This window comes from Anthonomus grandis, chromosome 5 (genome assembly GCF_022605725.1).
Source record: "Anthonomus grandis grandis chromosome 5, icAntGran1.3, whole genome shotgun sequence".
NCBI lineage: Eukaryota > Metazoa > Arthropoda > Insecta > Coleoptera > Curculionidae > Anthonomus > Anthonomus grandis.
In genome coordinates, this window is record NC_065550.1 from 16922463 (window position 1) to 16935989 (window position 13527).

Sequence of the window (13527 nt, forward strand, 5' to 3'; positions counted from 1 at the left end):
TAGTGCTAATACTTAGTTTTAGCACTAAAGTTTTAGCACTAGGCACTTTATCTTAAGTTGTTTCATAGAGGTAGATGTAAAAAAGGTTGTTTACTGACTTCGCGTACAATAAGCTTATCAGTCTTCCGTGTGGTTTTTCTTGGAGGCTTCGATTTTCAGGAACATTTTCCCTTTTATTTTGTGTTTTTAAAACTCTAGATATTTCATAAGGTGATCTTTTAAGCACATTTGCAATAAATGCATAGGATTTATTTTGACTGTTTAATTGCAAAATTAGACGCCTTTCTTCAGGGCTACAATGCTTTGGGCGACCCATATTTATCAACGCGAGGCAACGATCTTGTTAAAACTGACTTGTATTTATGGAAAATATCACAAACAAATCTTTTGTCTGAATTAATAGAGACCAAATAGTTACAATAAAGAAATACTCTTATTTTTTTGTCTCCAAGATTTTTAAACAATAATGAAAAAAAAATGCTTTTAAAAAATAAGGCATTCTTGGTTTATTTATAAATTTTACCAAGTAAGCAGATTAAATGCTGGAAGAAAATGCGTAGTATTTTATTTGCAAATTCCAACATATAGGGAAGCTAATTCAGTTTTATTTGAAATTTAATATGCACTCTTATTTTTTTGGCCTGTTGGTTGCCTGGTTTTATCTTCAACTGACTTTTCCTATGGAAATATTTCACCTTCTGTTATACCTTGCTTTGACCTTAAGGCAAAGATATTTTTATCGTTATCGATTAAGTTTTGCATGTTTTTCATCTACGGTATAAAAAATAGAGTTTTCGATATTAAAAAATTACGCAGAAGTTGATCTTTAAATGATCTTTTAAAAACTCATTAAAGATCACGGCTTTGCAGAAAATAAGTTAACAGCCTCCATCCCAGATAACTTTTGTCTGAAGTAATATATTTTTTGTAACCTCTTTTCCGACTTCATAATATCAAAATTCAAAATAAATTTTAAATTTATTTTTTTTTTAAATATTTTTATTGTTGCTTTTGTTAGTGCTCTCAGTCCAAAGGTTTGTTCCCACTGCAAATTTCTTACAAGTTTGAAACTGTTTCCAAGCCATTCTTGATGCGCATGCGTAAAATATTACAATTTCTGATCGATTTGAAACCGTCTGTGCAAACATTAAATACGGGTTAAGTGGAGAAGAAAAATAACCTCACTTTTTTATGCCAGTGAGAAATGGGACAATAGATAAAACATAAACAAATAAAAATTTACACTACAAGCTTAAAATAGCTGTATATTATTAATAGAGTTTAAGATTGTGTGATTATTTGCTACTTCAGGGCTTACTCTAAAATGGTCGAGAAATTCTATTCTATTAAATTGGGACACAGTTTCATCAAAATTGTTTTGATGTTTGGGACTTATGCGTTTTTTAAGTAAATCTTTTTTAAAAGTCTGTGTCGAAAGCAACATAACTCGGAATCAACAAAATTCTGATCAGATTCTTCCGACGATTCAAAATCACTCATTTCCTTAATGTGTATTTTTAGACTAATCCAGCAATTTAAAATACAATTTTTCAAAACGAATATCAGGGACTATACACAACGACAAAATACAGACAACAATTTAGAGGTTACGTTCATATTCCGAAGATCGGCGTTGACTGGCTACACGAATTCTCTGACACTTTGCTTGAAATAAATCCGAAAATAAGTCTGACTATCCGATGACAATCAGAAATTTGTGTAAGAATATCAAACTTTTGATTTTAAACCGATTAGAAGTTCCTGTGCGAACGTATTTTACTGATTGCGCATGTTTATTTGTCGAAAACTTGTTTCTTACTGCTGTGAGAACAAACCACAAGTCGAGTTGAACGTCTCTCTTTGGTAATCAAAGTTAATATCTTCTTTAATCGTAATGGTATATTAAATAAAACAAACCGCTTATAACAAAACTACTTTTAAATATTTCTCCCATAACAACCTCTACTTTCCTATAAATAGCACAATTAAGTCCCAAAACGAAGATAGCTAACCGCAAATCCATGACCTTAAAATCGCCTTGACTTAGATGATATGTGAATCACTCCATGTCCTGTTGGTTGCCTGGTTTTATCTTCACCTGACTTTTCCTATGGAAATATTGCACCTTCTTTTGTTTCTTGCTTTGACCTTAAGGGTTGTTGATCTTTAAATGATCTTTTAAAAACTCTTGGAACTTTTTTAAAGGTCACGACTTTTCGAAAAATAAGTTAATAGCCTCCATTCCAGATATCTCTTGTCTGAAGTAATAATTAAGTGGTCTTGGTCCAAGTCGAGTTGAACGTCTCTCTTTGATAATCAAAGTTAATATCTATCTATCAAAGTTAAAGCTAATATTTCTTTTTTTGTAAAACTGGTTATAAACTTTTTTTGCTTATACACATTAGGAGTAAACAAATAGTTTTCAAGTCCAACTTATCGACTACATAAAAGTTATCTAAATAATATTTTCTTACTAGTCCGGCTATTCCACAATTTAGTTGTGATCGGGCTTAAGTTAATTTACTAAAAAAAAACCTGAGAGAAAAAGAATTAGTAGGTATCAACTCTTGCAAACCAAATGGCATATTTCAATATTATTCTGAGGAATTTAATAACATTTTTAAGATCTTGAAATTCAGGTAAGCTATTAGAATGGAAGGCAAACGAAATATAGTTGGTCATATATTGGTTCAATGCTTTTTAGTTAAAATTTGTTTTAACATGAAACCAAGACAAGACGAGAACCCAAATAGAAAATTGCAATAATATTAGCAAAACTAATCATATTGACTCTTCAGTTAAACTTTAAAATATTATTAATGTAAATAAAAGATTTCCCAGAACCGTTTTTTCTGGTACTTCGTTTATTATAGATTTAACCTCATACTTCAATTTATCTAGTAATTTAATGTACTGAGCCCTGTTCCACAAATAACTTTTAACCAAGTTATAAGCACCAGCTGTAATGCCAATTTTGTTAATTTTCCTTCAATGCATTTTGATCAAAAGTCATAGGTTAACAGTTTTAATTTTTAATCACGTAATAACTGAAAAATAGTTTTCATAGTATTTTGCTACTAAAATCTTTTACACGCCTATTTGAAATGTCCAAACCCCAAACATGTAATAAAGTGCTTAAAATCATATTTAAAATAAAAAAGTGTCACTGTCGTTTAAACCGGAGTGACGGAAAACAACTGAATATGTTAAAATAAGGTCTTATAAGCATTCTCGATCGATGTTCTAAATTTCTCTGTAAATTTTGCACTCCGTATATGATTACAAATTTAACTAACGCAGGTTGCTAGCCTCAGCTATATTTTAATCTGTAACATGATTTATCATGTTATTTGCACGCCACCTAAGCCCAACTTAGATACAGTAGGTAAAAAAAAATAAACCTGATACACCCAGGCTTTCCTATAAGTTTGATTTTTCTTTTGACAAGCATTTTAAAGAGCTTTTTTATCCCAAGAATTTTGGCTACATCTCTCCTAATTTGCATTACAATTATACTTTTTTAACGAAAATAAGTGTTCTGGAAATATGGACTGGATTTTCTGTGGCATCCTTAAATATATTGCAATATATTGCAAATAAATTGCAATATACATACAAATTTAATTAATTATATCCTTCCTAATATAGTTTTGTATACCTTTCGTCTTATTACACCCCATAATAGACGGAGAGCTGGCTACGTAGACCAACGGGTCACTCGGTAAATACTAAATTTTGTCATATACAGCTTCGGTTGTTACCGACATAGCCAAGGACAGACCGTCAGAAGTCACTGTAGATATGATATTTGAGGGTAAGGGATTAAGCTTGTATTTTTTTTTGAAGATATTATTAATAGAATGAGTGTCGGAGTTTTATAGGTACTATCATGATTTCTCATAGTTTATACATTTTTGATTAACTTCACTTTTTCACACTCACACACGATTTTGTAAACATAATTTCTAATGTTCGAGCATACTATTGCTTAATTGTCAGAAGTAAATTTGGAAGACTTTCACCGAAATTATCTGATAAAAAATATAAATCAGCCTTAAAAAAAAACAATTAACGAACTTCGATGCTTCTTACTTACCGCCTTATTGAATTATGTCAACATATGAAAAGTGCACATTTCATCTCTAACATATAGACAAACGCGACTTTGTTTGATCCATGCAGAAAGAGTTGGATGCAGAAAGTTGTTGATGCATTTTAGATGGATCCAATTATAGGTTCAATTGGCTTGAAGAACCACTATTTCTACCATCACCCAATCACACACCCCATCACTCATAGTGAACAATCGGAAGGTAATTTTGAATTTAATTTTGATAATTTATAAAATTAACTAAATTACTGAGTCCTTTCAGCCGACGATGATGAAATCACGTATATTCGTGATGATGATTTTGAGTTCGATGACGATATGATTAATGTTTATATTTGCAAGTCTATAGAATAATTAGTATTAATATTCGCGACAATTCATTAGTTTAAGTTATATCCGGTGAGTGTTAGATGTTTATATTGTATTAGACGTATAAATAAAAAAATTTTTATGTCACACATTTTCCAAATTTACTTCTGACAATTGAGCAATAGTATGTCCAACATTTAAATTATGTTCACAATATCGTTAGAAGTGAACCTGATGAAAAAAATATATAAAATACGAGATATAATGAGTGCGTATGGGTGCGTATGGATCCCAGACTCATTTTACTGATATCTCCGTTATTTTTCCACCTAGCCTTTTGCCAATTTGCAGGTAATTTCAATTTGAATTATAAAATAAGTAAGCAAAATACCAGAATTGTACCTGGTCACAAAATTGTTGTGAAAATTTTTGCTTAGCTTTAAACATTAGCGACTTTGGACGACCCTTATCTTTGACCTAGATTTCTCACAAATTCCTATTTTCTATTATCAGCTCTTATACTGGTGCAAATTTTTAACCTTGTAGCTAGTTAAAAAATGTTCATAAAAAAAATCGCAAGTTTAACCCTCTACCTGTATATAACAAAATTGAGTATTTACCGACCGACCCCTCGATTTATAATTATAAGTAAAATTCTAAAGGATTGGTATCTGACCCAACCCAACCCAACTTACCACTGAAATAATTTATTTATAGCTAGAAATCCTTAAATAACTCATCCAAAATGTATTTAATTTTAAAGCAATTTAAAAATCCAAATTTATGAAATAATTTTCTAAAAATAGACAAAAATGAAACTGTATTTAATTAATTTGCTAAAATTTAAGGTTCGCATAGCTGATATTTATTATTCCTGCTTAAACATTCACTTTAAATTCAATTTGCAAATAACAAAGATATTCCTTTCTACAATCAAGGGGGAAAACCAGTAAATTTATTTAACAAAAATTGTAGAATCTTGTTAGTCGAGTATAAATCATCTACGGGGTGTCTTAATGGGGCGAAAGTTAATGCGTCTTATTGATTTTATGGTTTTTTAACTTAACTGGCGTATGTCTCTTTTTTCAAACTAAAAATAAAATTCTAGGAGAAAAGAAACAAGAAATTATTAGAACAACAGAAACGTACGTGAGTTTTACATTACGCTTACGGATATTCATAAAGCAAAAATTTCTAAATCTGCCTTTTTTTTACAGGAAATCCTGAAAGCTCCTGAGCTCCAAGGAGTAAGTCTTTGCGTTCATAATTTAGCCGACGACATGAAGGAATATATGAGAGGAATATTTCTTGTTACGTAAGTAAACCTCAAACAAACTATTAAATAAAAAGTGTATTTTTTAATTATTTTATTTTATTTGTTAGTTATATGGTTAGCTTATACCTAGAGTTTATGGTTCCGAAAATTTAATAATTGTCATGGGGTATTTTTCATACCTCAAAGATTCAAGAACATTTTTTAATTTACTTGTATAAGAAATTTTTCTTATATAAGAAAAAACTAACGAATCTTTTATTATTAAATTCTTAAGAAAAACCACAGTTTGAACCTATTATCACACTAAAATTAACTTAAAAGAGAATGTAATCCGGGCAAACAAAACTCTTTAGTTTCACTGACGCTAAATTCAGCAAACGTAATCCCTATACTATATAGGAAAAATTATTGGAGGAGATATAAACACATTCAAGTTACTTCCCTATAGAAAACGTGAACTCGAAGAGGGACAAATCTTGCGAATATACGAGAGATTTTGCTAATGTGCTTTGTGAGTGCTACAAAGTCAAGCAGTCAACTTGCGTTGAGCGAAGGGGGATATTCGTTCTATAAAGTGGTTCAATTTATCTAAAGTAGACAAATACTATAAAATTTATGCGTTTTAGAAAAAATAAATTATAACTCATAAGAATATTAATTCAATGCATTAGCATTAACATACAAAATCCGATCTAAATATATCTTATAGTAGAATAACTTTCTATGATAAAAACGGGCTGGGAGAAATATACCAGGCTGGCCTTAGAGCAAACAGATCTACAATAGATTAATTATTCGAACAACAAGGTGTTAATTTATTATATATATTACCTCGAATTAAAAAAATAATACCTTTAGCTTACGCAGACGATATTGATTCTATACGAAAGTTAATCGAATCTGCGAAAGACGCTTTAAACATGGAGCAACCAATAAAATAGAGCTAAAGGTCAACCAAGGGTAAACAATGTATGTATATATGCGCAAATAGAACGCAACGACACAATAGGGAGGAATGTTATAATCCAGATCTTTTCAATTTTGATATAATTGAATGTTCTAAATATCTTGGACTGCTAATCACGGCCGATAACGACGGTACATAAAAAAGAGCACAATGCCATTGGCAAGCTAACGTGTATCAGCACACGATTAAATGGATAGCTCATCAAATCTACAAATCTTACAAATCTATTTATATTAAATACTCTTCAGCAAAACCCTATCGGAATTTATGTATCTTTGTCCTTATTTCAGTGCCAAGTGTGTCGAAGGAACTCGATTTAATACATATGTCATATTTATCTATTTTGTATATTTATCATATTTTATCAACACGAATTGACGATACTCTTTAGTATTTAACTATTCACCTTAATATCAGCCTTATATTTCACCTAGCCAAGACTAACCTGATATTAATGAAGATATTTTGTACCGCAGTATAAAACTATTGGTATTCTCTATTACCAGTTTACCCTCATTACTACATCCCTGTACTGGGATTCTAAAATTACGATTCGACACGATTACTCGATATGGCTGATTTTGGAATAAAAAAAAAATAAAAATAATAAATAAAATTTTCAATCGTGAGCGTCTTGCGGATTGCCTAGTTTTTAACGATTTCTCGACGACACGCTTGGGTATCTCGTATACACCAGACGATATAGGTTCTTCCTTATTTAATACGTGCATACTGTGTCAACATCCTTTTTTAAACGTATTTGTTTTATTGATTGTTTACCAGAAGCTTTCTTAAATACAACAACTAATAGATCTAATTCGACCCTATTTTCCACAATTTTTTATTAACGATAGAAGCAGAGGAAGTAGAGTTACCATTGAATGGGCAGTGTGGGGGTGAGAGCACTAAATTTGTTAGAGAAAAAGGATAATAAAAATGAACATACCATAGGCTGTTGATTCCTTTCTTCTATATACTTGATCTGGTATTTTCGATAACTTTGGAAAGGTTTTACGGGATTAGTTACTTAATTTGAGTACTAGTGAAGTATACACCAAAATGCCTCGAATATACGAAAATGGTTCCCTTTTAAGTGCTTGTCCACTCCTCTCACGTCTGGTTCCTCATTCATTTTTAGGAGGCGAATGAGGAATTTTGGTGTTAGCGAGCAGACATATTTTTAGATATACTTAGGGGTCATTCAAAATTTACTTAAAGAAGTGAGATTAATATGAACTAGTGCAAGTCATGTTAATACCATTACTGAATAGACAGTTTTAGCATGTCAAGATATTATGCCACAGATTGTTACCAAAGAAGCCTTGGGACAAGATTTTAAATTTGGAATTCCAAAACGATACGACACGATTGTGCAAGACACCTCTTTATGCTTTTAACGCACGGGCTAGATTTAGTAGCCATTTTGACTTCGGCAGAAGAGCATGAATTACCGTTTTTTTTGTTTTTTCGAATTCTTGTGATCTGTCAACCCTTTTTTTGGATATTTCGCATCAAATTTTTATCTTTGATCACTAATAACATTATAAATTTTGATTTTATGTCACGTCTTGTGCATCCAGGTTTTGTTTCTCAGGAATTTCTATAAATTACTCATGTTTGACTTTATGGAAAGCTTTGTTGTATTTTATAAAGAGACATAATATATAACTAATGAATATGCTTATATAAGAAAAATTCAAACCAAATAGCCATCTGTCTTGTTTATATTTTATATATTTTGAAGTAAAACTTCTTTACTCAGGCTTGAGTTGGGGAATAAGCTGACGAATGTGTTACGAAAAGTGTGATCGGGCGAGATGAACAGTACTTGAGAAGGAGATATGAGTTAGTGGAGAGAAAGGGAAAGAGTTACGATTCGTATATTTATTATACGTAGGAGCAAGGGAGAGCTGTTCGCGCGCATTTTTTCTCTCTTCCTCTCATAGCCAGTGCATGGAATATATATGTATATATTTCAGTCAGTAGTTCATTTGCGAGTTTGCTAGCGTTACGCAAACGGTGAGTTCTTGAATATTTCGCACCTTCATTTCGTTTTTGAATAATTTTATAAATTAATTTTTGTTGTTCAATATATTAATTATTCTAAGTTTAAAGTAAATAAAATTATAAATTTATTTTAAAGTTCATATTTTGTGAATTTTCTGGTGAATAATAAGAAATTATTGCATGAAGTGATACAAATTCTGAATATGAAAGTGGTTGTCCAGGACGTACAAAAATTGTGCATAAATATACAATATGAATGGAGCTAAAACTGTTTTCAGTCGTGCGGTCTCAAGCGCACTCATTTTTTTTCTGACCTATGTTATTATTTATGTAGCTATTTACAAAAACATTTTTTTTCTTTGTCTACTTTTTTTTTTAATTTGCTTTATGCAAAGATATAAATACGTTTGTGAATATAAATAATTAGAGCAAAAGTTTAAATTGAGCTTATTGGAAATTGTATCGTTTTTATCGTAATTGAGTATCGTTTTATATCATATTACAAAGCTGCAACCTAGAAAATAGGTTCAAGATCTATTCGAGAAATTTTTCATTTCTCATATCTATTTTACTTATATTTACTGGATTCAAAGCATAAAGGAATTTTAGCCAGCCCAGGAAGGGTACAAATTTTCTGTTAGACTCTTCATAGAACCTTGATTTTAATATTAGGAAAATTATGTTTGCATTTGCCTTTATTCTAAAATTCCTAATATTTATCTAGACTCCTTAGATTCGTTAAAATTTAATTAACAATCAAAGTTTATAATTCAATTTCAAAAGAAATCTTCAAATTCTTTTTAATTGTGGAATCTACTATACAGGCTTGGGAATCGATCATCTACGTCTAGAGAGGTGTTTAAAGGTGTTTTAGGAAAAGTGTTTAATAATATATTCAACGCGAACGCATGCATTTTGTCCACTGTGCTACTCGTTTGCTATGTCGTTGTTTTTCAGGTACTAAAATTCTGATTTTTATGTTGGTAAGGTATTTCGCACAATATGTCGTGAAAGTTCAGACATTTGGAAAAAAGGCACATAGAATCTAACGACTAAACTCAACAAAAGTTAATTTTTTAAATGAAAGGCTTAAACAGAACTCTTTCTTTGGCTAAATAATAAGTTAACCATAGAAGCTATTTCGTACTTTTAAAAGAGTTTCTGGTTAAATGGACTTAGCACATTAAAAATATTCACTCGCAACTCCTCTAAATTTGTTTTATTTAAAATAGATCGATCCCAGGTCTAAATCAAGGAGAAATTTAATGGCAGGAAGAACTCTAAGAAGAAAAGTTTTGCAGCAACTCAAGGTATTTTTAGGCGTTTAAAGTACCATTTATAGAAAATAGCACTATAACAATAATATAGTCGGCTAAAATACCAGCCCAGACATTTAATTTTCGAGGCAAATGAGTACGGAATTAAATAATTGACCACAGAAATCATTTTCGAGAGATCCATATCGAACACCGAGAGGAAAATAAGATTCATCTGAATCTCAATAGGAAATATTTTTTCTAGTCATTTTTGCTTTTGGTCCGTTTCGATAGAAGATTCTTGCCCTTTAGTGTGGCATTTATGACAATGTCTGAAAATTCAAAACTACATTTAAAATTATTTTATCGCAAGGAATCAGTCTATTTTACAAATCCCTTATTGTACTGCCCAATTGACCCTATAAAAATATTTATTTATTTCAACTCTTTTAGAATGAGAATAAACAGTAATAATAAGTTGAGAAAAAAATAATACCACTTTAAAATATAATAGTGCAACCTGCAGTCAGACAATAACATAAGTACGTAATTCTGTAATAATAATAATAACAATTATAATTTAGATTCTGATGAAAATGTAATAATATATAGAGTATTTTATTTAAAATAACGAAGTTGAGACCTACCTGCCTGAAATCCAGTGCCGCCATCTTGAAAAAGTGTTAGCAGAGTTTCTCCTATGAACTTTAGTATGCTGTGTAGTTTTTAATTTGGTTTTCCTAATTATAGTTATCCCACCTGCAATAAAAAACACATTTTTTTGCAATAAATTTCTAATACGATAATAGTGACAGCAGATCCATTTAAGTTATGCATGACAGTAAGGACAAATTCTCAGTCGAACAATCTCTATAAATATTCCCTTTATCCCCCAAAATAGCTTTGTTATGTTCCCTTTTTTTTTCTTTTTCAGATACGCAGGACCTTTAGCGGCTATATCCTACTTTTTCGTAACGGGATCGCGAGAAATACCTTATCACAGTGCCCCAGCTGTGATATTTTACGAAAGTCAAACCAGGACAGGTAGAGCGAGAACTGACTCGCATTCAACTACCGTAGGCGAGATAAGGTAAGGCAAAAAATATTATATTTACATTATGAAATAGTGTTTCCTATAAATAGTTACTTTGCTTAATCCTATGTATTAAAGCAAAAATAGTAGTAATAAATTTAGTAGCTAGTTTTAGACTTTTAATTAGTTAAGCTTGATAGTGATTTTTTCAAACCACAGAGAAGTTTGAAAACTAGTTTTTAATATTTACATAATTTAATACCTTTTGTGGAATTTATATACAATGCAATTGTAATGATATAAAAAACATTTTTAGTTTGTTTAAAAACAACTTAAAAGCATAATTGGGCCAGTTTCATTTATCTCTAATAATTCGTATCACTTAATATTTTTTTAATAAAGTCTAAGCTCTTGTTCTAATGTCTCATCAGATGCCGTGAAGGATAAAATGAAAATAATATAGAGAGAAAATGTCCGTTACATTTTGTTAAGATGAAAACAACATTTTTGTATCATAATTTGACGGATTTCATTTTGGGAGTTCGCCTTCCATCCACAACATGTTATACTGTAATCATAAATAGAGTGTTAAGTAAGTATGTGCAATAAATTAAATAGGCGATTTTTCAGGCGAGTAATTGAAGATAAAGAGTTCAAATAAGCATATCTTCATAACACCTTTATTTATGAAATACAGAGTGTTGATTTTAAATAAACAAATTAAATTTTTACGGATATCTTAGATATCCTTTATCCAACTTTTTTGTAATTTGGCGGCGTTTTTAATACTAGTAAGGTGTTGATTTAGTAATAAGTTCTAGTTTAATTACATTTTTTAAATCACTAAATTACATATCTCACACAAGAAACGTAAAAAAAGTTCTCTTTGGAAATTTTTATCTCTTATGGTTTTTTGTTAAGAATAGGTTTAAATAATCACTAAATTAAGTTATATAAACAATAAATTAAATAAATATTAACACCTCATAGTTTTTGTACTACTTTGTTCTTATTTTTTAGTTTAAGTTAATTAGCTTAGTGTATTTAAAATTCTATTTACGTTTAGTTTGTTATTACTACTTATTATTAGTATTAAGTTTTTAGTAGTTCATTTTCTTTGAGAGCTCCATTTGAGCGTTAATTTAGGTTATTTAGATTATTTTAATGGACATGCCAGCAGCCTAAATTTTCTAGAATTAAAATTATTGGTCTCTATAGGCAAAAAAGATGTAGATAATTCTGAGCATTTTCAGGTTGTTCCATGGGTTCCGTAAAAGGTACCGCATTTCGCGATATTTTAACTAGTTTTGTAGTTTGCCTTGGAGACAGTTCAACAATTGGAAACAACAAATAATGTTAATAAAAAGGCTGTTCTCCTAACATAAAAGTGTGTTCCTGGAGTGAGTGTGTTTCATAAAAAAGTCTGTTTCTAAATTACGTTATAATATTAACCATGTTACTGTGTGGCAGATTTTAAGAGATCAGCAGCTATATTCCTATCATATGCAATTCCTATAGCTTCTAGACGAGCTCTATTGCCTATAGATTTGTCTTTAAGACTAGCTTCTTCTGATTAGTTATGAGGTAAAATAAGAACAAATCCAGTTTTCCTAATTAAAATATTATTTACGGACAAAACTTGGTTTTCTCGAAATTCAATATATGGGCGAAATAACCAACCCTTAATTTTCGAATTTTTAAGAACAGTTTTTTTTCTAAATCTGAGTTGGATTTATTGGAGTCCATCTGGGACATTGTTGCACTTAAACGTAAATTTTAAAATTTCATATTTAATTCTTTAGATTATTTTATCTCAGAGACACCTTAAACAGGATTAACAAAATAAAAATCATTGATGTGATATAATAGAAAATACGCCAATAAAATGGGAGAAATGAAAATTTAAAAAAAAAAATGAAATCGGGAGAATTTATGTTTATATTTTAGTTAGATATTTATTTTAATGATGAGGCGGCTAGACGGTTGCATTAAAGCCAAAGGAAGCCATTTTCAACACTTAATTTATGAAAAGTTACTTTACAAGTTTAACGTTAGTGTTTATTTATTGTTGTTGTTGTAATTGTAAAAAAAAATATTTAAAAAAATTATTTTTAATACAAAACTAATCATGTTTTTAATTTTTTTCTCAAATAAGAAGCAAAATATGATTACTTTATCCAAAAAGGGTAAAAAAAATGACATGCATTATTCTAATCAAAAATATTAGTTTAGAAATCGCTCGGGGCGCTACTAAACATGAAAAATTTAATTTAATTAGGACATAACCAACACCTAACTATTATAAATTACATCACCAAATTATGCCAAAGGATATTTAAAATATTCACGCCTCTCCCGGCCTTTTCTAAGATTTTCTTTTTTGGACAGCCATAATCTGTTTTGTGCAACCATCCAGTTTATTTGGATCCTTTTATATTATCCATATCGACCACTTGGTAGACGGGCGCCCTCTGCTGCGATAAGCGTTCTGTCGTGGTCTCTACTCCAGTTCTTTCCTTGTCCGTCAGAGATTTTGTCCACATGACCAGCTCAGTTCCACTTTACAGT

General features: G+C 30.3%; 1 protein-coding gene across 2 annotated transcripts in view; it reads left to right on the forward strand.

Moving 5' to 3' along the window:
- Positions 1-13527, forward strand: part of LOC126736268 (orexin/Hypocretin receptor type 1) — a 426431-nt gene that overhangs the window by 299950 nt on the left and 112954 nt on the right. For both annotated transcript variants that reach the window (XM_050440546.1, XM_050440547.1), the window contains exons 3-4: positions 5638-5735; positions 10861-11016. In XM_050440546.1, coding sequence (XP_050296503.1) covers positions 5638-5735; positions 10861-11016 — 254 coding nt within the window. The remainder of the gene's footprint in view (positions 1-5637; positions 5736-10860; positions 11017-13527) is intronic.